Source organism: Acinonyx jubatus, chromosome E2, assembly GCF_027475565.1.
Source record: "Acinonyx jubatus isolate Ajub_Pintada_27869175 chromosome E2, VMU_Ajub_asm_v1.0, whole genome shotgun sequence".
In the NCBI taxonomy this organism is placed as follows: Eukaryota; Metazoa; Chordata; class Mammalia; order Carnivora; family Felidae; genus Acinonyx; species Acinonyx jubatus.
Genome location: NC_069396.1, coordinates 44,164,517 through 44,189,320, shown reverse-complemented (window position 1 = coordinate 44,189,320; position 24,804 = coordinate 44,164,517). Strand labels below are relative to the sequence as shown.

The following is a 24,804-nucleotide window of genomic DNA, read 5'->3' as shown; positions in this document are numbered from 1 at the left end:
CTTCTGATTTTTGGAATAGTTTGAGAAGAATAGGCATTAATTCTTCTTTGAACGTTAGGTAAAATTGACCTGTGAAGTCATCTGGTCCTGGACTTTTGTTTATTTTGGAGTTTTTTATTACTGATTCAATTTCATTGCTGATAATTGGTCTGTTCAAATTTTCTTCCTGCTTCAGTTTTGGTAGGTTATATGTTTCTAGGAATTTATCCATTACTTCTAGGTTGTCCAATTTGTTGGCATATATTTTTTCATAATATTCTCTTGTATTTTGGTGCCATTTGTTGTTATTTCTCCTCTCTTATTTGTATTTATTTAGGGTCCTTTCTCTTTTTTTTGATAAGTCTGGGTAGATGTTTATCAATTTTATTGATATTTCAAGGAACTAGCTCCTGGTTTCATTGATCTGTTCTACTGTTTAATTTTCTGTATTATTTACTTCTGCTCTGATCTTTATTATTTCCTTCCTTCTGCTGATTTTAGGTTTTGTTTATTATTCTTTTTCTAGCTCCTTTAGTTGTACGGTTAGGTTGAGATTTTTCTTGCTTCTTGAGATAGGCCTGTATTGCTATAAACTTGTCTTAGAACTCTTAGAACTGGTTTTGCTGCATCCCAAAAATTTTGAACTGTTTTGTTTTCATTTTCATGTACTTTTTTATTTCTTCTTTTATTTCCTGATTAACCTGTCATTATTTAGTAGCATGTTATTTATCCTCCATGTACTTGTGGTCTTTCCAGATTTTTTCTTGTGGTTCACTTTAGTTTCACAGTGTTGTAGTTAGAAAAGATGCATGATATGACTTCAGTCTTTCGGAATTCGTTGAGGTTTGTTTTTTGACCTAATATGTGACATATTCTGGAGAATGTTCCATGTGCACTTGAAAAGAATGTGTATTCTGATGTTTTAGGATGGAATGTTCTGAATGTATCTGATACGTCTATTTGGTCCAGTGTGTCATTCAAAGTCCTTGTTGACTTTTTGTTTGGATGATCTTTCCATTGATGTAAGTGGGATGTTAACGTTCCTGCCGTTACTGTATTGTAGATTTGTTTCCATGTGTTTATGAACTGCTTTATGTGTTTGGGTGCTTGCATGTTGGGTCTGTAAGTATTTATGATTTATATCATCTTGTTGCATCATTTCCTTTATTGTTATATAGTATCCTTCTTTGTCTCTTGTTATCCTCTTTGTTTTAAAGTCTATTTTGTCTGATCTAAGTATCGCTACTCCAGCTTTCTTTTGAGATCTTTTGAGATGATAAATGTTTCTCCATCCCCTCACTTTCAAACTGCAGGTATCTTTAGGTCTAAAATTAGTCTCTTATAGGCAGCATATAGAGGGTGCTTGTTTTTGTTTTGTTTTGTTTTTATCCCTTCTGTCACCCTCTATCTTTTGATTGGAATATTTACTCTATTTACATTTAAAGTAACTATTGATATGTGTTTATTGCCTTTTTTTTACTTGTTTTATAGTTGTTTCTAAAGATTTTCTCTGATTCTTTCTTGTCTTTTACTCTTTCACCGTTTGCTGGTTTACTTTAGTGGTATATTTGTATTTCTCTTTTTCTTTGCATATTTATTAGTGGCTTTTGATTTCTGGTTTCCATTAGGTATGTACATAACATCTTCTGCATATAGCAATCTATATTAAGTTAATGGTCATTTAAGTTTGAACCTATTCTTTACTCTTGTCCTCCCCATGTTTTAGGTATATGGTATCACATTGTACTTCCTTTTTGGTGTATGTGTGAGATTCTTGACTGATTTTTTACAGAAATACTCATTTTTAATGCCTTTGTGTTCTCTACCTTCATACTGTCATTTTTAGTCTTTCCTTTCCACTCAAAGAGTACCCTTTAATATTTCTTACAGAGCTTGTTTAGTGGTCATGAATTCCTTTAGTTTTTGTTTGTCTGGGAAACTCTCTTCTTCTATTCTGAATGATTGGCTTGATGGATAGGGTATTCTTGGTTGCACATTTTCCCCATTCAGCCTTCGAATATATCATGCCACTCCTTTCTGGCTTTGCAAGTTTCTGCTGAAAACTCCGCTGATAGCCTTATGGGATTTCCTTTGTATGTAGCTGTCTTCTTTTCTCTTGCTGCTTTTAATATATTTTTTTACCACTGTATTTTGCCAATATGATTATAACATGCCTTAGTGTGGATCTGCCTTTGTTGATTTTGTTGGGGGTTCTCTTTGCATCCTGGATCTGGATATCTGTTTCCTTCCCCATATTAGGGAAGTTTTTAGTCATCGTTTCTTTTTTTTTTTTTTAATTTAAATTTTAATTTTTTTAAATTTACATCCAAATCAGTTAGCATACAGTGAAACAATGATTTCAGGAGTAGAGTCCTTAATGCCCTTACCCATTTAGCCCATCCCCCCTCCCCCAACCCCTCCAGTAACCCTCAGTTTGTTTTCCATATTTAAGAGTCTCTTATGTTTTGTCTCTCTCCCTGTTTTAATATTATTTTTGTTTCCCTTCCCTTATGTTCATCTGTTTTGTCTCTTAAAGTCCTCATATGAGTGAGGTCATCTGATATTTGTCTTTTTCTAACTAATTTCACTTAGCATAATACCCTCCAGTTCCATCCACATAGTTGCAAGTGGCAAGATTTCTTTCTTTTTGATTGCTGAGTAATACTCCATTGTATACATATACCACATCTTCTTTATCCATTCATCCATCGATGGACATTTGGGCTCTTTCCATACTTTGGCTATTGTTGATACTGCTGCTATAAACATTGGGGTGCATGTGTCCCTTCAAAACATCACACCTGTATCCCATGGATAAATGCCTAGTAGTGCAATTGCTGGGCCGTAGGGTAGTTCTATTTTTAGTTTTTTGAGGAACCTCCATACTGTTTTCCAGAGTGGCTGCACCAGCTTGCATTCCCACCAACAATGCAAAAGAGATCCTCTTTGTCCACATCCTCGCCAACATCTGTTTTTGCCTGAGTTGTTAATGTTAGCCATTCTGACAGGTGTAAGGTGGTATTTCATTGTGGTTTTGATTTGTATTTCCCTGATGATGAGTGATGTTGAGCATTTTTTCATGTGTCGGTTGGCCATCTGGATGTCTTCCTTGGAGAAGTATCTATTCATGTCTTTTACCCATTTCTTCACTGGATTATTTGTGTTTTGGGTGTTGAGTTTGATAAGTTTGTTATAGATTTTGGATACTAACCCTTTATCTGATATGTCATTTGCAAATATCTTTTCCCATTCTGTCGGTTGCCTTTTAGTTTTGCTGATTGTTTCCTTCGCTGTGCAGAAGCTTTTTATTTTGATGAGGTCCCAGTAGTTCATTTTTGCTTTTGTTGCCCTTGCCTCCGGAGACGTGTTGAGTAAGAAGTTTCTGCAGGCATGATCAAAGAGGTTTTTGCCTGCTTTCTCCTTGGGGATTTTGATGGCTTCCTGTCTTACATTTAGGTCTTTCATCCATTTTGAGTTTATTTTTGTGTATGGTATAAGAAAGTGGCCCTCGTTCATTCTGGACAGCATGTCGCTGTCCAGTTTTCCCAGCACCACTTGCTGAAGAGACTGTCTTTATTCCATTGGATATTCTTTCCTGCTTTGTCAAAGATTAGTTGACCATAAGTTTGTGGGCATTGTTTCTTCAAATAAATGTTCTTCCCCCTTTTCTCTCTCTTCTGCGACTCCTATAATAGGAATGTTATTACGCCTGATGGAGTCACTGTGTCCCCTAAGTGTATTCTTAGTTTGCATAATTCTTTTTTCCCTCTTTTGTTCAGCTTGATTAGTTTTCATTACTCTGTTTTCTAGGTCATTAATTTGTTCCTCTGCTTCTGACAGCCTGTTTTTCATTCCATTAAGAATGTTACTCATTTGTTTATTGAGCCCTTTATCTCTGGTGTGGTATTTCTTATACCTGGGTTAATTGTTTCACTGATGTCCTCTACTCTTTTGTCAATTCCAGTGATTATCCTTATGATCATTGCTCTAAATTCTTCAGCAGGCATGTTACTTATATCTGTTTTGTTTAGAACTCCAGCTGTGGCCTTGTTGGTTCTGTGCCCTTGTCATGTTCTTTCATTTGGGACAAATTCCTGTGTCTTCTCATTTTGTCTAAGTCTCTGTGCCTGTTTCTCTGTGTTAGGAAGGTTAGCTATATCTTCTTTGACTGCAGTGGCATTATGAAGAAGAGGTCTGTAGTGCCCTGCAGTGTAGTGTCCCTTGTTCCCCAGGGCCTGGTGCTTCTTAGGAGTATTTGCAGTGTGTGCTCCATGAGTTCTGCTGTTGTGTCCTAGCTACTGTATCCTTCAGGCCAGTCATCTGCAGAGACTCTTTTTGCCTGTTGTGGGCAATGATTGGTTCCTCACCTGAATGTGATACTTTTTAACTAGGTGTGCTCTGGTTTGCTTGTGAAATGATACCTGTCACCACTGCCACTGAACCTAGGCCTCATAAAACTCCCAGGTCAGGAGCTGTGGTGTTAGCAAGGGTCTTCTGGGAGAGGGGGAATCACTGTGCTGGAACAGAGTCAAGTTGACTGAGAAGGGCTGTTCTTCTGGACTTCATGGTGGGGCGCTGGGCTTGGTATAAGCAACTTAGGTAGAGAGTGTGAATGTTGTTCTGGTTCCTGCAGGTGGCCCTGTGCTTATGATGAGGGGCGAGGGAGTGAAATGACTCCTGACAGTTTCTTTGTTCCCAGAAGGGTCTCTCCTTGAATGCTGTGGCTACTGCTCTGGGACACTCTTCGAGATGAGCAACTAACCTCCCTAGCTTGTGCCCCAAGCATTCTTCAGTTTGCTGTTTCTGTGCTGTTTGTTTGTGTGCTCTTTGCTCTGACTTTTCTTCAAGAGCAGCCATTTATAACCATGTGTTTAGTAACAATGGTAAGGTACGTGAACGTGCAACATATATTGTCAACCTGAAAATAAAGATCCACAATGAGAGGCAAATGAGTGTTTACTTGGAATTGAAGAATTACAGTTAGGGAAGCACAGATTCTGCCAGTAACCAGAAAAGTGTCCCACCTGTGAGGTGAAAGCAAGGGGTTTTTACCTGACTTGGATAAAAGGGAAAAAAAGTTAATTGGAACTAACAGGCTGAGCCAATGTGATTACACATTGACCAACTGTTGTCTTGGTGTTAATAAATGAAATTGTTCCTGCGGCACCTGGATGGCTTATTTGGTTGGGCATCTGATTCTTGATTTTGGCTCAGGTCATGATTTCATTATTTTGTAAGTTCCAGGCCCACACTGGGCTCTGTGCTGGCTGCCTGGAGCCTGCTTGGGATTCTCCCTATCTTTTTGCCCCTACCCCTGCTCGTGCTCTGTCTCTCTCAAAATAAATGAATAAACTTAAAAAAATAAATGAAATTGATCCTCCTATGCATTAATTAACTATTCTGTCTTCAGAAAGTCCACAGCCAGCAGTTTATTGATCAGGATATCCATTGTCCTGTTGACTTTACCGACAATTGCTTGTAAGACAGTTGCCACTTCTGGGCCAGACCAAGGGTCTTTTTGCCCAGTTTAAGCTTATTAGATCATTAGCCATTTGTTTTAGAAAGGAAAATTGGAGCTTCTCTCAAAAACGGAGTCTCTCGTATCCAGAAATTTTGTACAATTTCACAATATTAAATGAAAATAGAGGGTTTTAAGTTGTACATATAGGAAAGTTATTTGGTAAAAAATATTTACCTGTAGATGTATGAAATATGTATTAGCGTTTAATAATTTCCATTGTAACTGTGAGGTTTATGAAAGAAGGGATTTATTGTGTGTTAAGTCTTCAGTATTTACTACAACAACTAGCACATGGTTGGCACTCATTAGATATTTGATGAAAGAATAGTTAAGTAGTACTTAATAAGTAATAGCAGTTACTTACTTTCTGGTTGCACAGAATAAACAGGCACAGAATGCCTTACATTTGTGTTACTCTGTCTAAAAGTACTCTACATTTGTTAGCTCTAACTTGTGTGCCAAAGAATATATTAATCCTGTGTTCTTCAAACGGGGTATGAGTTCTTTAGCATTCACAGGACTTTTGATATGGGTGAAAGATACTGTTACTCATGTTTTCTTTAAGGTTTATTTTACTAAATGTCTACACATAATGAATAACATATCAATAATCATCTTTTTAGAGCATTTAAACTTGATTACTAATTTTGATAAGTATAAATTCTTTAAGCTGTTTAAAGTTCAATTATAACATTAGTGAGTGTAATATTTTAATTTATAATAAATGTTATTTGTTCTTCATAGCCTATTCTGGCACTGAGCTCCTAACATCCTTAGAATTTACTAAGTTTAGAGAGCTATGGAGATGTCTTTTGTTATGTTATGAAGCGACACCGTGAAACCCTTAAGTAACCAAAGCAGGGGCTGGTTGCTAGTGGCCCTGATCATGTGATTAGAGGGTTGGAACCTTCAGCACCCCACCTTCCATCCCAACTTCTGTGGAGGGGAGAAGTGCTGGAGGTTGAATTATTTCCCAAAGGCCAGTGATTTAATCAATTGAGGCTATTGTTAAAAAGATTCAACAGAGTCAACTTTACAGATTCAGTTGGCATTATGAAATGATTCATGAATCTGGCAGCATTCCATTGTTGCTGAGGCCTGAAATCAGATTCATTTGCCCCATGCACAGTAAGCCCATTTCTGAGTCACCAGGTTTGAAGCAGAGAAAGATTTATTGAAGGGCAACCCAATGAGAAGCCCAATAGGTCCCAAATCTCCTTTGTCCTGTTGAGCCTAGGAACAGTTTATATATTATTAGCAAAGTATGTGGGTTTTAGGGCAGGAAATGTATGGGCCTTGAAATTTCTAGAGGTTTTTTTTTTTTTTTTTTAAAGACTTAGTTATTTAAAAAAAAAATTTTTTTTTTTAATGTTTATTTATTTTTGAGACAGAGAGAGACAGAGCATGAATGAGGGAGGGTCAGAGAGAGAGGGAGACACAGAATCTGAAGCAGGCTCCAGGCTCTGAGCTGTCAGCACAGAGCCTGACGCGGGGCCCGAACTCACGGACTGTGAGATCATGACCTGAGCCGAAGTCGGCCGCTTAACCGACTGAGCCACCCAGGCGCCCCAAGACTTAGTTATTTTTGAGAGAGAGGGTATAAGCAGGAAAGGGGCACTTAACATTTCATCACATTGTTCCTTTTTTTTTTTCCTCTTGAATACAAGATCTTTTAAGGTCTACTCTCTTAGCTGCTTTGAAATATATAATACAATATTATTAACTGTATTCAACTTGCTGTACATTTCCAAGACTTACCTTTTAACTAGGAGCTTGTACCTTTTGACCACCTCTTCCTATTTTCCCCACTCTCTACACCCCACCTCTGGCAACCACCAGTCTGTTCTCTGTATGACTTTAGGTTTTTTCTTTTTTATATTCTAGATATAAGTGGGATGATACAGTAATTGCCTTTCTCTGACTTACTTCACTTAGCACAATGTTCTCAAGGTCCATCCATGTTGTTGTAAGTGGCAAAATTTCCTTTTTTTCAAGGCAAAGTAATATTCTATTGTATGTATGTGTACACACCCCCCACGCACACTCAATTTGTGTCCGTTAATCCACTAACGGACACTTCAATTGTTTCCATGCCTTAGCTATTATAAATACTGCTGCAGTGAACATGGGGTGCACATATCTTTTCAAGATTATGATTTAATTTCCTTCAATAAATACCTAGAATTGGAATTGCTGGATCATATGGTGGTTCTGTTAAGTCTTTGAGGAAACTGCTATTTTCTACAGTGTTTTTACCAGTTTACATTCCCAGTAGTAGTGCAAGAGCATTCCCTTTTCTCCACATGCTCACCAACACTTACTATTTCTTGACTTTTTGGTAATAGTTATTCTAGCACATGTGGTGATATTTCATTGTGGTTTACATTTGCCTTGATTTGCATTACCATTATGATTAGGTGCCTTTTCATCTTCCTGGATGGCATTTGTATGTCTTTGGAAAAATGTCTTTTGAGACCCTCTTAAATTTTTTTTTAATGTTTATTTATTTTTGAGAGAGAAAGAGAGAGACAGAGCATGAGCAGGGGAGGGGCAAAGAGAGAGGGAGACACAGAATCTGAAGCAGGCTCCAGACTCTGAGCCGTCAGCAGAGAGCCCGACACAGGACTCGAACCCAACAAACCATGAGATCATGACTTGAGCCAAAGTTGGACATTTAACTGACTGAGCCACCCAGGCGCCCCAAGAGATCCTCTTAAATCTGTAATTGGATCTTTTTTTCTATTGAGTTGTATGAGTTCTTTGTATATTTGGGGTGTTATACATTATTTGCAAATTATAATAATTTTCTCCCATTTTGTAGGTTACCTTTCATTTTGTTGACTTTTTAGTTAGGTGTGGTCTCACTTGTTGAATTTTGCTTTAGGTATCAAATCCAAAAAATCATCGCTAGGAAGGAGGTCTATGAGCTTAGTCTCTATGTTTTCTTATCAGAGTTTTATGGTTTCAGGTCTTATATTCAATTATTTAATCCATTTTGACTTGATTTTTGTGTGTGCTGTTAGTGCCCAGTTTCATTCTTTTCCTTGTGGCCCAATACCTACTATATATTTTTGCTTCCTTTTTCATAAAATAATTGACTATATATGCATGAGTTTATGTTTGGACTCTCTAGTCTGTTCCATTGGTGTACATGTCTGTTTTTCTTTTAATGTTTGTTTATTTTGAGAGAGAGAGAGAGCACTCAAACAGGGGATGGACAAAGAGGAGAGAGTGAGAATCCCAAGCAGGCTCTCTGAGCCCACGAACTGGGAGATCATGACCTGAGCCAAAATCAAGGGTCAGATGTTCAACCAACTGAGCCAACCAGGCACTTTTTTTTTTTTAAATTTAGATGTTTATTTATTTTTGAGAGAGAGACAAAGTGAGAGTGAGGAAGGGACAGAGAGAGAGGGAGACACAGAATTTGAAGCAGGCTCCAAGCTCTGAGCTGTTAGCACAGAGCCCGATATGGTGCTCAAACTCACAACCATGAGATCATGACCTGAGCCAAAGTTGAACACTTAACCAACTCTACTGAGCCACCCAGGCACCCCTTGTTTTGTGTATTTTTTATTTTTTTTAATGTTTATTTTTGAAGGAGAGAGAGACGGAGTGTGAGTGGGGGAGGGGCAGAGAGAGAGGAAGACACAGAATCTGAAGGAGGCTCCAGGCTCTGAGCTGTCAGCACAGAGCACGACGGGAGGCTCAAACCCTCAAACTGCGAGATCATGACCTGAGCTGAAGTCGGACACTTAATCGACTGAGCCACCCAGGTGCCCCCAGTTTTTTTTTTTTTCTAACGTTTATTTATTTTTGAGACAGAGAGAGACAGAGAGAGACAGAGCATGAATGGGGGAGGGTCAGAGAGAGAGGGAGACACAGAATCTGAAACAGGCACAGAGCCTGACTCAGAGCTCGAACTCACGGACCACGAGATCATGACCTGAGCCGAAGTCGGACGCTTAACTAACTGAGCCACCCAGGTGCCCCACCCCTTGTTTTGTTTTTTAAAGTAAGCTCTACGTCCAACATGGGGCTTGAACTCAAGATCCCAAGATCAAGAGTCACATGCTTTGCTGACTGAGCCAGCCAGGCACCCCAATAACCATTCTGTTTTGATTACTGTAGCTTTGTAATACAATTTGAGATCTGGAAGTATAATGCCTCCAGCATTGTTTTTTTTCAAGATGGATTTGGTTATTTGACATCTTCTGTGGTTTCATACAAATTTTAGGATCGTTTGTTCTGGTTCTGTGAAAAATGCTGTTGGTATTTTGATAGGAATTGCATTAAATCTGTAGATTGCCTTTTGTAGTATGGACATTTAAGAAATATTTATTCTCCCAACTTGTGAGCATGGAATATCTTACCATTTGTTTGTGTCATCTTCAATTGCTTTCATCAGTGTTTTATAATTTTCAGAGTAGTGGGGCACCTGGGTGGCTCAGTCAGTTAAGCATCTGACTTTGGCTCAGGTCATGATCTTATGGTTCATGAGTTTGAGCCCCACGTCAGTATCTGTGCTAACAGCTCAGAGTCTGCAACCTGCTTCGGATTCTGTGTCTCCCCCTCTCTCTGCCCCTCCCCTGCTCATATTCTGTGTGTCTCTCTCTTTCTCTCAAAAATAAATAAACATTAAAAATTTATAGTTTTCAGAGTATAGGTCTTTTACCCTAGTTAATTTATACTATTTTTTTTAATTTTTTTAATGTTTTACTTATTTTTGAGAGAGAGACAGAGAACGAGCAGGGGAGGGGGAGAGACAGAAGGAGACACAGAATCTGAAACAGGCTCCAGGCTCTGACAGCTCAGAGCCGACGTGGGGCTCGAACTTGTGAACCTCGAGGTCATGACTTGAGCTGAAGTTGGGTGCTTAACCGACTGAGCCACCCAGATACCCTGTTCCTAGGTATTTTATTTTTGGTGCAATTATAAATTAGATTGTTTTCTTAATTTCTTTCTGCTACCTCATTAGTGTATAGAAATACAGTGGATTTCTGTGCATTAATTTTGTATCCTGAGACATTACAGAAGTCATTTGTGAGTTCTGGTAGTTTTTTGATGGAGTCTTTAGAGTTTTCTATATAGTATATCATGTCATCTGCAAATAGTGAAAGTTTTACTTCTTCCTTAACTAATTTGGATGGCTTTTATTTCTTTGTGGTGTCTGATTGTTGTGACTAGGACTTCCAGTATTATCTTGAATAAAAGTGTAAGAGTGGACATTCATGTCTTATTCCTGATCTTGGGGGGAAAGCTCTCAGTTCTTTACCATTGAGTATAATGCTAACTGTGAGTTTTTCATATATGGCCTTTATTGTGTTTTGAGGTGCATTTCCTCTAAACCTACTTTGTTGAGGTTTTTATCATGAATGGATGTTGTACTTTGTGAAGTGCTTTTTCTAGGTCTATTGAAATGATCACATGGTTTTTATCCTTTCTCTTATTGATGTGATGTATCACATTGATGGATTTGTGAATATTGAGCTACCCTTGCAGCCCAAGAATAAATCTTACTTCCTCGTGGCGAATTATTTTTTTTAATGTATTGTTGGATTCAGTTTGCTAGTATATTATTGAGGATTTTTATATCTATGCTCATCAGAGATATTGGCCTGTACTCTTTTTTTCTTTTTTTCTTTTTTTTGTAGTCTATCTGGCTTTGGTATCAGGGTAATTCTGGCCTCATACAATAAATATGAAAGCTTTCCTGTCTCTTTTTTCTTTTTTTCTTTTTTTTGGGAGGGGGCATAGTCTGAGACGTATAGGTATTAATTCTTCTTTAAATGTTTGGTAGAATTTACCTATGTACCTGTCTGGTCGTGGACTTTTGTTTGTCGGGAGTTTTTTGATTCCTGATTTAATTTCATTGCTGTTAATTGGTCTGTTCAAATTTTCTGCTTCTTCCTGCTTCAGTTTTGGCAGGCTATATGTTTCTAGGAATTTATCCATTTCTTCTAGGATGTCCAAATTGCTGGCATCTAAGTCATAATATTCTCTTATACTCTTTTGTATTTCTGTGGCATTGGTTGTTATTTCTCCCTTTCATTTCTGATTTTGTTTGAGTCCTCTTTTTCTTTTGACCAGCCTGGCTAAAGGTTTATCTATTTTGTTGATCTTTTCAAAGAAACCCTCTTGGTTTCATTAATCTGTTCTATTGGTTTTTTTAGTTTCTATTTCATTTATTTCTGCTGTAATCTTTATCATTTCTTTCACTCTTTCTACTGGCTTTTGGTTTATTTATTCTTTTTCTAGTTCCTCAAGGTGTATGGTTAGGTTCTTTGAGATTTTTCTTGCTTTTTGTGATAGGCCTGTGTTTCTTTAAACTTTCTTTTAGCATAGGTTTTGCCATATCCCAATGATTTTGGCACTGTTGTTTTTCATTTTCTTTTGTCTCTATGTATATTTTGATTTCCTTTTTGATTTTTTGGTTGACCCATTCATTGTTTAGTAGCATGTTATTTAGCCTCTATGTGTTTGCTTTCTTTCAGCATTTTTTCTTGTGGTTGATTTCTAGTTTCTGAGCATTGTGGTCAGAAATGATGCATGATAGGACTTCAGTCTTTTTGAATTTGTTTCAATTTGTTTTGTGGTCTAACACGTCACCTATTCCAGAGAATGTTCTACATGCCCTTGAAAAGAATGTGTATGGGGCATCTGGGTGGCTCAGTTGTTCAAGCGTCAGACTTCAGCTCAGGTCATGATCTCGTGGTTCATGAGTTCTAGCCCTGCATCGGGTTCTGTGCTGACAGCTCAGAGCCTGGGCCTGCTTCAGATTCTGTCTCCCTCTCTCTCTGCCTCTCCCCCACTCGTACCCTGTCTCTGTCAAAAATAAATAAAAACATTTAAAAAATTTAAAAAAAAAAGAAAATGTGTATTTTGCTATTTTAAGATGGAATGTTATGAATATATCTGTTAGATCCATCTGGTCTAATGTGTCATTCAAAAACACTGTTTCCTTGTTGATTTTTGTTTAGGTGATCTGTCTGTTGATGTAAGTGGGGTGTTAAAGTTCCATACTATTATTGTATCACTATAGGTTACTTCCTTTATGTTTGTTATTAGCTGTTTTATGTGCGTGTGTGCTTTCATGTTGAATGCATAAATACTTACATTTATTATATCTTCTTTTTGGATTGTTCCCTTTATGGTTGTGTAGTATCCTTTATCTGTTGTTACAGTCTTTGTTTTAGAGTCTATTTTGTCTATTATAAATATTGCTACTCTAGCTTTCTTTTCAAGACTGTATGAATTTCACTGCCCTGTGTTTGAATTTACTGATCCTTTCTTCCACCTCATTAGTCTGCTGTTGAACTCTTGTGTTGTATTTTTTAATTCAGTGATTGTATTTTTCATTTCTGATTTCTGTGTGGTACTTTCTAATTTGTCTCTTTGTTGAAACACTCACTCTGTTCATGCATCATTTCCTGATCTTATTGAGCATCTTTATGACCATTATTTTGTAGAAATAAAGTGTTTTTTTTAACATTTATTTTTTTTTTGAGGGACAGAGCATGAATGGGGGAGGAGCAGAGCGAGAGGGAGACAGAATCAGAAGCAGGCTCCAGGCTCTGAGCTGTCAGCACAGAGCCCGATGTGGGGCTCGAACTCATGAACCGCGAGATTATGACCTGAGCTGAAGTCGGGCACTTAATTGACTGAGCCACCCAGGCATCCCTGGAAGCAATTTTTTTTTTTTTTAAGTTTTAGACTTACAGAAAAATTCCAAGAGTACAGAATTTCCATACATCTTTCTCCCAGTCTGCGTAATACTAATATATTGCATTATCATAGTATAGTGATCAAAAATGGACATTAACATTGGCCTAATACTATCAATTAAAGTACAGGCTTTATTTTGATTTCACCAGGTTTTCTCCACTAATGTCTCAAAGATCAAATTCCTGCATTGTATTTAGTTCTAAATTTCCTTAGTCTCCTCCAATCTTTTGAGTTTTTCAGTCTTTCCTTGCCACTCATGACCTTGAAAAGTCATGGTTTCCTGGAGTATTGGGTAAGTTATTATATAGAAGGTTCTTCATTGTGTTTGTCTACAGTTTCCTCATGATTACATTATGGTTATGCTTTCTTTCTTTCTTTTTTTTTTTTTTTAGTGGCAATACTACTCATGTGGTGTGCCCTTCTTATTAGTGCCTCACTTTGGGTGGTATTTGTGCTGATGTCTTACTGCCGGTGATCATTTGGTTAAGGTAATATATGGAATGTTTTCTCCTTTTAATTATGTATTTGGGATTCGTTGGTATAATTTTAATGGCCTGTTTCTCTTTACATTTTCACCTTCAAATTTTAGTATCCATCAATGAATTTTGTATATGATTATTACTGTTATTACAGTGATTTCCTATTTCCCTCATTCATTTAATAATTCATTTAATAATTATTATTCATTAATATTGTTAATTATTCATTCATTTAATAATTAATTTAATAATTTAAAAAAGGATTCTATTATATTTCATGGTTCACTGCAGCAATAAACAAGATAGGTCTGGAACATTCTCTTAGGGGGGAAAACAAGTTTCTAAGTAGGCTAGGGAAGATGTGGAAAAGATAAAGGACAAAATGAATATGGAAAGGAATGAGCATCAAAACGAAGTAGCAAAAAAATAGTTAATAGCAATAATTACCTTATGGTTTATTGTACTAGCAGTCTGTGAAATAACAGGAGTTCATTACAAAGTTCAAAGAAAAACATTAATGGAATGTGACCAAAATATAGCTGTAATACAAATAAGGGAGGCATAATAAGGATATGTTAATTTATTAAATTTTCATTTTTAATGATTTTGAAAAGTAAATGCCAAGATACATGGTTATTTAAGTGTATACATAAGGATTAGATAGCTTATTGTTTTAATTGTTCAAGCTAGCAAAAAAAAATAATAAAATAAAAATACACAAAGGAGTATATTGGCAAGTAGTTCTGGAGTATTACACCAACAAGAGAGAAACTAATCAGTATTGATTGGAACTCAGAATAACCAAGTAAAATGAGATGAAAGAGCAAATCAGCAGTGTGGTCACATAATAGCTCAGTAAGTAGAACGGACTATTAATGATTATAATAGAGTTGAAATATTTTAAAGATACGAAATAGTACATATCCTAATAAGAATAACAACAGGGACTCCTTGTCTTATTTTATAGCATATGAAATATCTACCAAGTATATATTTTTTAAAACTGCTAATTTATTTTTTCTATAAAGTTGAGATTTTTTAAAGTTTATTTATTTATTTTGAGAGAGAGAGCAGGGGAGCAGCAGAAAGGGAAAGACAGAAACCCAAGCAGGCTCTGCACTCTCAGCGAGGAGCCAGACGTGGGGCTTGAACCCATGAACCATGAGATCGTGACCTGAGCTGAGATCAAGAGTTGGACATGTAACCAACTAAGCCACCCAGGCACCCCTAAAACTGCTCATTTAAGTAAAACACTAATTAGAAATATTTAAAGAAAATAGCCCAATATATCTCATAAGAAAATGGCTTAATTACTATTGCTGGTCATGCAAAACTTTAAAGAGTCCAGAAATTCTGGGGAAGACCAATTTAAAAAATTAAAATCTAATGAATAATAGTGACAAAAATGTATCGAAACAGTAGGTAAATTCTTATAAAAATCTAATAACCAGTGGCTCATAATGAACATTATTTGCATAACCCAGTCAACTGTTGTGATTAACAAAAGAGATGATGGACACTTAATCTCTGTCACTAATTTTCTTTCTTTCTTCTTTTACTTTTCCTTTCCTTGATAAAATCAAAGTTCTGTTGATTGTTAAGCTGCCAAAACCCAGCAAGGCAACACAGAAAAAGTACAAATACACAAACCCTGTTGGAGTCATGGTAGTAGTAGAGTTCTAAATCCTCTAAAGGTGAGTTTACCAAGTTTATAATCATTGCAATAGTTGTAGATTTTCCCCTCCTTTAATAAATCTGAGACAGATAAGATTGGCTTAGTAAATTTTATGAAATATTTAAAGTGCCCCTTTGGATCCTCATTGGTACTGTCTAGAGGTAAAAAGAAAGGCTTTTCTAAAGGAATTGTATTGTGGTAGGAATTTACGCAAGTCTGTCATGTCAAAACAGAAATTTTAAAAGAAATCAATCATTTAATGACAATGGAAAGGAGATTACACATCTCCTACTAAAGTAAGAATAGAAAATGAAACATAAATTTACACAAATACCATGCACAGACACAAGACTTTAAAACCACATAGTATCTGACTGGAAGTTTTAACTCTCTGGAGGAAGAAAATTACACTATATAAACAAACAAAGGGGCGCCTGGGTGGCGCAGTCGGTTAAGCGTCCGACTTCAGCCAGGTCACGATCTCGCGGTCTGTGAGTTCGAGCCCCGCGTCGGGCTCTCGGCTGATGGCTCAGAGCCTGGAGCCTGTTTCCGATTCTGTGTCTCCCTCTCTCTCTGCCCCTCCCCCGTTCATGCTCTGTCTCTCTCTGTCCCAAAAATAAATAAACGTTGAAAAAAAAATTTAAACAAACAAAAAATTAGAATGCAAAAGATTTATTTGAAGAATATTACAAATTAGTAAGCGAAAAACAATGAATAGACAAAAGAACAGAAACACAAACACCAAAAGTAATTGTAAACAAAACATGCCTGGAAAAGAAATTCATGTGAATTTAACTAGTTAAGAATTAATGAAACACATTTTCCACATATATCAGAAATGAATAGGGACCATCCTACCTAAATGGATATTCAGAAGGTTAACTGACAGGAGAAATATTTGGCAGTATCTAACAAAACAAAGTATATACACCACTGAGTGATTGTACTAGATAGAGTGGCCAGAAAGTCTGGAAGCAGTAAGAGCAACATAATCACCTTGATTACTTACTATAATGCATCAATTTTCCCAGTGAAACTCAGAAACCAAACTTTTGTACATGTCTTTCATTCAAAAGACTTCTTACCAGTATAATTTTTTTGATATCACGTAAGGTGCTTACCCACACTAAAGGCATTCCCGCATTCCTCACATTCATAGGGTTTCTTACCAGTATGAATTCTCTGATGTTTTGTAAAAGATGAACTATGTCTAAAGGCTTTCCCACATGCTTTGCATTCATAAGGTTTCTCTCCAGTGTGAATTCTCTGATGTTCAGTAAGGGCTGAACTATGTCTAAAAGCCTTCCCACATACCTTACATTCATAAGGTTTCTCACCACTGTGAATCCTCTGATGTTGAATAAGTGCTGACGTAAGTCTAAAGAACTTTCCACACTCTTTACATTCATAAGGTTTCTGACCACTGTGAATTCTCTGATGTCGAGTAAGTTCACTACCTACTCCAAAAGCTTTCCCACATTCCTTACATTTATAGGGTTTCTCACCAGTATGAATTCTCTGATGTCTAGTCAGGGATGAACTGTTTCTAAAGACTTTTCCACATGCCTTGCATTCATAGGGTTTCTTTCCAGTATGAATTCTCTGATGTCGAGCCAGTTCTCTACATACCCCAAAGGTTTTTCCACATTCTTTACATGCATAAGGTTTCTCACCTGTATGAATTCGCTGATGTTCAATAAGCTGTGAACTAATTCTAAAGACCTTCTCACATTGTATACATTTGTACGGTTTCTCACCAGTATGAATTCTCTGATGTTCAGTTAGCTGTGAATGGAATCTAAAGTCCTTGCCACATTCCATACATTTGTAAGGTTTCTCATCAGTATGGATTTTCTGGTGTCGAGCAAGTTGTGCATGCACTCTAAAGGATTTCCCACAGAAAGTGCATTCATAGGCTTTCTCACCATCATGAATTATTTTTAGTGGAGTTATTTCTTCAACTCTTCTAATGGTCCTTTTAAATTCCTTACATTTATAGCACTTCTGATCATCATGCATTTTCTGGTGTATACTAAGGTCTTCATAAAAACTAAATGGATTCCTATATTCCATATATTTACAAGGTTTTACACCAGTATGAATGTTCAGTTGTAGGGTATGTGGGTCATCTCCAAAGGTTTTCCAATATGCATTACACTGATATGTTTTCTCACCAGTATGTATTCTCTCACATTCATCAAAACTTAAGTCACAGCTAAGGACCCTTTCATATTCCTTATATTCATAGGGTTTCTTGCTTTTATGAATTCTCTGATGTGATAGAAGAGATTTATGATGTTTATAATTTGGCACTTTTTCAGAGCTGATTTTCATTTGGCTGAAATATCCCACTTCAGGTCTTTGTACTTCAGTCTTGCTTTTGCTTTGCCAGTCATTTCTGAAAATGGAGCTCTCCAAACCAATGAATTTACCTTCTGTTACTTTCCACTGAAAACCATTATTTTCAATAATGTCCTTTCCATTAAATAAATACTTTGTGTCATACTTGGACTCCAAATCTGAAAGAGAGGAGAAAAGAAATAATTTTTTTCATGTGGTATAAAAATGAAACATTTATACAATGCAGAGGAGAAAAATTGTAAATATAAACAATGCGAGTGAATGATTAAAGTATTGTAATGAAGTTTTAAGAAAGATCAGAGAATGATGAAAGCATAATATAAGATTGTGAGGTTTGTGGTAAGGGAAACAGATTAAGTCAGTGTCTGACATGTAGGTGTTGATCATCATCTAGTAAGCTTGTCAAGTACTAATGTTCAGAAACAAGTCCAGATAAACTGACCAATATCAATAGATGTAGAACTAGTTATCATATAGAGATAATGCTGATGTGGATCATGATTTGATCATCTATACATACTAATAATTTTGTATGTTTTTTTAAACAATAGAATCCAAATACTTTAGTGGATAACAAGGTGCTTGTAAGATCTCATTTTAATCCATTATCCCCTTTCACATAATCTTTTTTTCACCTCTTACAGCAAACCAAATTTACACCCACAGGATATTTCATTTCTCAAGAAATGCATTCTTTATACACCACCCACATTTCACTGTCTGGGTCTAAAAGTTAATATCCTTAGAAAGGATATACTGATTGTAAGTTCATATTTATGTTTCTGTTCTAATATCTGGTCGCTTGCCTTCACATTATTTTTTTCAATTCTGTATTCAGTAATTTTCTGTTACATTGTTTAACCTTATTCCTTAAATTCCAAAAGGACAAATGCCACTGAATGTCATTACATGTCATTACATGCCACTGAATAACAAACCCCAAGGACATACACATTGAAAATTACAGGGAAATAAAATCACTGGATGAAAGGAATCTAAATGAGACAAAAAGGAAACATTACAAATATCCACTGGGTAATACAGTGGATCATCAAAGTAATGGGGCACCTGGGTGGCTCAGTTGATTAAACATCTGACTGCAGCTCAGGTCATGATCTCACAGCTTGTGAGTTCAGGCCCCACGTTGGGCTTTGTGCTGACAGCTCAGAGCCTGGAGCCTGCTTCGGATTTTGTGTTTCCCTCTCTCTGCTCCTCCCCAACTTGTGCTGTCTCACTCAAAAATAAATAAACAAGCATTTAAAAAATAATAATTATGTAAGTATAAGAATAATGTAGTAGTTTTAGTATGTCTCCATGCCTTTTAACCCTCACATTGTACTGTAGTGATTTATACACACACACATAGACACACACACACACACACACAGTGTTTACGAATGTTTTCTAATTGACTCTACTTGCACTGTCTCCATCACTGCTGTTAATTCCCTGCTATGCAGAATGATGATATTCTTCATGTGTCAATAGAAATGAGGAATTTTATTTACTTTTCATTAGCTTTTTCTAAATTTTTTAAATGTTTATCTTAGAGAGAGAGAGAGAGAGAGACAGAGCACGAGCAAGGGAGGGAGGGCAGAGAGAGAAAGAGGGAGACACAGAATCCGAAACAGGCTCTAAGCTCTGCATTGACAGCGCAGAGCCCGACATGGGGCTTAAACTCATGAACCGTGAGATCATGACCCGAGCTGAAGTTGGATGCCTAATAGACTGAGCCATGACTAATGAAGACTGAGCCTTCATTAGTTTTTTCACTATCACTTACCTATCCTACAGAAATCCTAATCTATATTTAAATGTTTTCCTTCATGCTCTTTCCCAGGTATTCCTTTCCATTTTCCTGTACTCAGAACCAACGATGTTATATTCTGCACGGCAGTATCAGAATATTTTTGATACTATAGTAGGTATATATCATACCATATAAGGCTTATACAATTCTGAAAAAGGGAATAAGCTAACAGAATGATGTGGAAAAGGTGGTACAGGTGGGCAAGAGTGGAAGGCACTTTGTAACAGAGGATCTGTTGGACATTGGATGGAGACTGGCAATCAGATGAGAGGATAACCTGAGGAAAATCCAAAGTGAATGATAAACATTACATAATACAGGGCGGAAATAATTTTCTGTGACTGAATTATGTTATATGTAACAAAGGTATAATAATACAGTCATTATTGGATTAGGATAGTAAAATCATAAATGAGTGCCAGTATCAGTAAATCAAAAAGCAGTTCTACCTAGAAATGAAACGATGGGGCACCTGGGTGGCTCAGCCGGTTCAGTGTCTGACTTCATCTCAGGTCATGATCTCACAGTTTGTGAGTTCAAGCCCTGTGTCGGGCTCCATGCTGACAGCTCAGAGCCCACAGCCTGCTTTGGATTCTGTGTTTCCCTCTCTCTCTGCCCTTTCCCTGCTCACGCTCTCTCTCTCTCTAAAATAAAGAAACATTAAAAAATGAAAGAAAGAAAATTCCACCAAATGTGGAAATGTAATTGAAATTAAAAAATTTTTCAGAGAATGATCACATTGAAAATGCAGTTGACCAGTGAAACCAGGGTTAGGGCCCCCGTGCCCTGCACAATCAAAAATCCTCATATAACTTTGACTCCTCCCAAACTTAACTATTAATAGCCTACTATTGACTGGAAGCCTTTCCAATAACAAATAGCTAACACATAGTTTATATATTATATGTATTATATTCTGTATTCATAAAGAAAATGTTAAGAAAATCATAAGAGAAAATACATTTACAGTATTCTATTACCTTCATCAAAAAGTTCACACAGAAGTACACCAACATAGTTCAAACCTCTGTTGTTGAAGGGTCAACTATATTACATATTAAAACCTATGGAGGTTGTTAGTCACACAAAAAGTAAGGATTTACCTGCTTTTGACACTAATTAGCTGTATAACCTTGGGATAGCTGCCTAAATACTCTTTGTCTTAGCAAAATAATACAAGTACTATTCATGTCATCAGGTTATTGAGAAATTAAAAGAGCCCATATATTAAAATTCCTTAGAATAGGGCTTGGTACATGGCACGAACTATGTAATCTGACAGGAAAACAAGTAGCTTTCTAAAACATTAAAAGATCCTTGCTATAATACTGACAATGTTAAATGCAAAGTTCTTCAACCACAAAACAGGTATAATATAATGCATATGGCAGGCAATGAACATAAATTCTGTTTATCCATCTAACATATAAATTACACAGATTTTTCAAATAATTGTAATGACTCAGGACATGGTTTCTTAGCTGTTCTTCAAAAAGGTGTGATAACAAAGCATTTATAGCAATTCTGACTTTAATCACAGTATAATAGCTCTCTCAAAGGATATGCTATATGTGTTCTAAAATTCAAAATAAACTCCCTGGGTATCAGGGAAAGTAGGAATATGAAGGGACTGAGAGAATACAAACATGAAGAATGATGGATGTGCTTCATGGAGGTGTCATCTCCAACACAATGTTCAGCCCATGCCTTTGAAAACAGAGAAGAGATGTACCCATTTTCTTTCAAAAGATAGTCTTGGGTTTACTGACAAGCAACTCTATGATAGAATAGAGCAGCTGATAGAATAGAGCATATTCTAAATTATATGAAGCAGATAAATTTACCCAGTGAGACCAAGTTGCTATAGTTCTCCATCATCACATCCCAATATAAGTCCCTCTGAGCCGAATCCAGATATTCCCATTCCTCTTGAGAGAAGCTGATGACCACATCCCTGAAAGTCACCAATTCCTGAAACAAAAAACCATATATAAATGAAATATTTTTGAGAAAAAGAATTGCATTATGGTAAGCCGATTAGTAAACTAGTAGGCAAGGGTGGGTAGAATGTTATGGTATGGGAGTAAGGAAATTAGCGCTCCCAAACAGGACTATCTACATATCTTTAAAGAATCTATTTGACTCAGAGAATATCTTCCTGCATATTATGGAATTTCTTAATTCCATAAGCATGTTAAGCATGTCTGGAAATGAGCTGCATGAATTAATAAAGGTGAGTTTCTATATCCTTGTTTCTCTGTAAAGGAAAAGTATCTAACTTAGAAAATGGGATGTGAACACTAATTTATAATTTCTTGCAGCCCTAAGTTCAATACTGTGTTATTATTTAACATGATATGATCAGAACTTTTGCTTCTAATGACAAACCATTTAATAAGTACTTTTTAGTGGCTACAGAATAGTCTTACTTGGTGAAAAAATATCAGGCTTAATTGTATTTAGACATTTACAATGGATAAGGTGTTTTTCAATTCTGGGAGTCTACAATCATCTATGTATGATGGAGATCAGTGAAAATCAAATCCAGTCTACCTGGAAACTCCAGTCTCCAGAAGTACAGAATTTTCCCATATGTAGTCAAATGGATACATCTGATCTTTATCCAAGAATATGAAAAAGTATGGTAAATTCCTCCATCTAGGTATTCCATTTCTACTCTATAGTTGCTGTTAACAAAAGACTTAACAAATAAGAGTGTTGAGAATTATTTGGAGAATAGATAGGCACACGAGTTATACTGTTATGTTTGGTTCCAACTCTCACTAGAAAGTGAAAAACTATGGGAATGTGGGGCAGGCCCTATTTGGTACGGAGATTCAGAAAAAGGAAATGTTCACAAAGGAGACAGGTTCAGCAACTTACATGGTCCATGCTTAGAACTGTAAGGAATTGGTCAGGGAATTCCATTTCTGCCATGACAGCGTGAGGAGCTCCGATGACATGCTCCCTGTCAAAACTAATGAAAATTATATATAAAAATATATAGCAAATAAAGAAACATTTGTTCAGGAAAATCTACCAAAACTTATAAGCTGAGAGTCTGCAGTATCTGAACCAAACCTGCACCCTTCCTTGTTCATCACATCTTAGTGAGAAAGATACTCCATTCCAAATTGGTACAATCACGGACACAGGCTTCCTCACCAATTGTCAACCTGTGTTCCCAGTCAGGTGGCTGTCTTCCTGGGAAGAGCAGGATACCAACATTTCTCATCCTGCCCTCAGCTACCCATTGCTCAGGGAAATGCAGCTAAGGGACATAGATTTTCTTCTGTTTGGTTCCAAACACAAAATGTAATATGTACCTTGGGTGTGGCCCTGGTGAGAATACTGGGGTTCCAGTTGTCTGTCTTGAATCTTGGGGTAGGATTTCCATGCCAACAGATCTTGGCAAACTTAAACCTCTGGCTGCTGCACTCACCCTCTCCCCACCTACAAAGCACCCAGCTCCTAAAAGCAGAAGTGTGACAGAGAGAAGCATGCCACTGTCCCTAACCCAAGAACAAGGTCTGTGACTTGGTGATTTTGTCCAGAGGGAGAAGCTGGCCACAGACAAGAGAGTTCCATATGTGTCTCCATAGGAAATGACATCATTTGTAACTGTAGAAAAGTTCAAGCCTAAGGACATTCTCAAAAACAGTGAGGTTTTACTAAAAGACTATTAGGAGAAGATTGAAAGATTCGCTGGAGATATATGAACTATAGGCTGGCTAGTTTCCCAGAAAGAATTAGACACTTACAGAGCTGTTCCTTTTGTCAGAACAAATCCCAGATACTGACTTGATTACATTGGTCTGTGAAGCAATATATACTTCACAGCATTGTTGAAAGCAGAAATCATGATTTCTGCAACTTAACGGCTGGGAGATACTCAAAAGATAGACCTGTGGAAACCACTGTCATCCAAAGGTGACTGTGGTAATAATCAAGGCTGTACCCTAAAGGAGCAATATCACAGATTTTCAGTGTGGGCTGGGGGAAGACAGATTGCACTTAAACTAGCTAGTCACTAAAGAAAACAAGCAAATAACAAGTCTGGTGGTGGGGAGCACTAGTAGGGGAAACAGACAAAAATACCAGATATGTTACAATTATCTATAATTTCTACTTTCTATAAATAAAGAAAAAGTCCAAAGTAATAGGAAAATGGCCCATCAACAAAACAGAAACTGCCTGCAAGAACACCAAATTTAACAAAGACTTCAAAGTAGCCATAAATATATTCAGATAAACAAAAGAACCTATACTTACATAAAGGTATGGTCACAGTGTCACATCAATATCAATAAAGAAAAGCTATTTAATACCACATGGGAATCCTACACTTGAAAAGTATTGTAATATGAAATGAAAATTTCACTAGAGCAACTCAATATTAGATTTAAACTGGCAGAAGAAAATACTGGCAAACTTAAAAGATATTGTGCAGTCTAACAGGAAAAACAAATGAAAAAGAGACTTAGAAAACCTGGATGCAAGCATACCTACATATATAATGGGTGTATGAGAAGAGAGAAAAGGATCATTTTAACATCGTCCAATAACAATGAAAAGTTCTCAAAGTTATATTTTTTACATCCAGGAAGCTCAACACACCCAGCAGGATCAAGGCACAGAGATCTACAAATAGACACAACATGGTAAAAACGGTGAAATGTGAAAGAGAAATTTGTTTGGTTGTTGTTTTTTTGTTGTTTTGTTTTTTAAGTCAGCTCTAGGCCCAATGTGGCATTTGAACTCATGACCCTGAGACAAGAGCCCCCCTTGATGTACTGACTGAGCCAGCCAGGTGCCCGCTGAAAGAAAAATATGAAAGCAGCAAGAAGAAAATGAGTTGTTACTTACAAGTGAGCCCCAGTAAGAATAATTAATGATCTCTCCTCAGAAATAACAGAGACCAGAATGTAAACCAAGACTCAAAAACTTCAACCAGGAATGCTATAATAAGCAAAACTATTTTTTGAAAATGAAGATGAAATAGAAACTGGGAGAATTAATTGCTAGCAGACCTATCTTAATACTGAAGGGAGTTCTTCAAGCAGAAAGCAAATGATTCAAGGCAGTAATATATATCCACATGAAAAGATAAAGAGAGGTGACTGGATGGCTCAGTGGGTTAAGTGTCCAGTTTCAGCTCAGGTCATGATCTCACAGTTTGGGAGTTTGAGCCTCGCATCAGGCTCAGCTCAGAGCCTGGAGCCTGCTTTAGATTCTGTGTCTGCCCTTTCTCTGCCCA

The 24,804-nt window shown here is 36.8% G+C and overlaps 1 protein-coding gene and 1 long non-coding RNA gene across 3 annotated transcripts in view; one reads left to right on the top strand and one right to left on the bottom strand.

Annotated features, from left to right (window-relative positions):
* LOC113595333 (uncharacterized) overlaps positions 1 to 15,335 on the top strand; it is a 71,619-nt gene extending 56,284 nt beyond the window's left edge. For both annotated transcript variants that reach the window (XR_008293539.1, XR_008293538.1), the window contains exon 2: positions 13,615 to 15,335. This is a non-coding gene — a long non-coding RNA (uncharacterized LOC113595333). The remainder of the gene's footprint in view (positions 1 to 13,614) is intronic.
* Positions 1 to 24,530, bottom strand: part of ZNF260 (zinc finger protein 260) — a 46,698-nt gene extending 22,168 nt beyond the window's left edge. Inside the window, exons 1-4 of the mRNA XM_053210253.1 lie at positions 22,874 to 24,530; positions 22,431 to 22,524; positions 21,392 to 21,518; positions 16,502 to 17,895 (exon numbers count right to left, since the gene is read on the bottom strand). Of these exons, the coding sequence (XP_053066228.1) occupies positions 16,502 to 17,895; positions 21,392 to 21,518; positions 22,431 to 22,524; positions 22,874 to 23,196 (1,938 nt within the window). The 5' untranslated portion in view covers positions 23,197 to 24,530. The remainder of the gene's footprint in view (positions 1 to 16,501; positions 17,896 to 21,391; positions 21,519 to 22,430; positions 22,525 to 22,873) is intronic.
* Between the last annotated feature and the right edge of the window lie 274 nt (positions 24,531 to 24,804).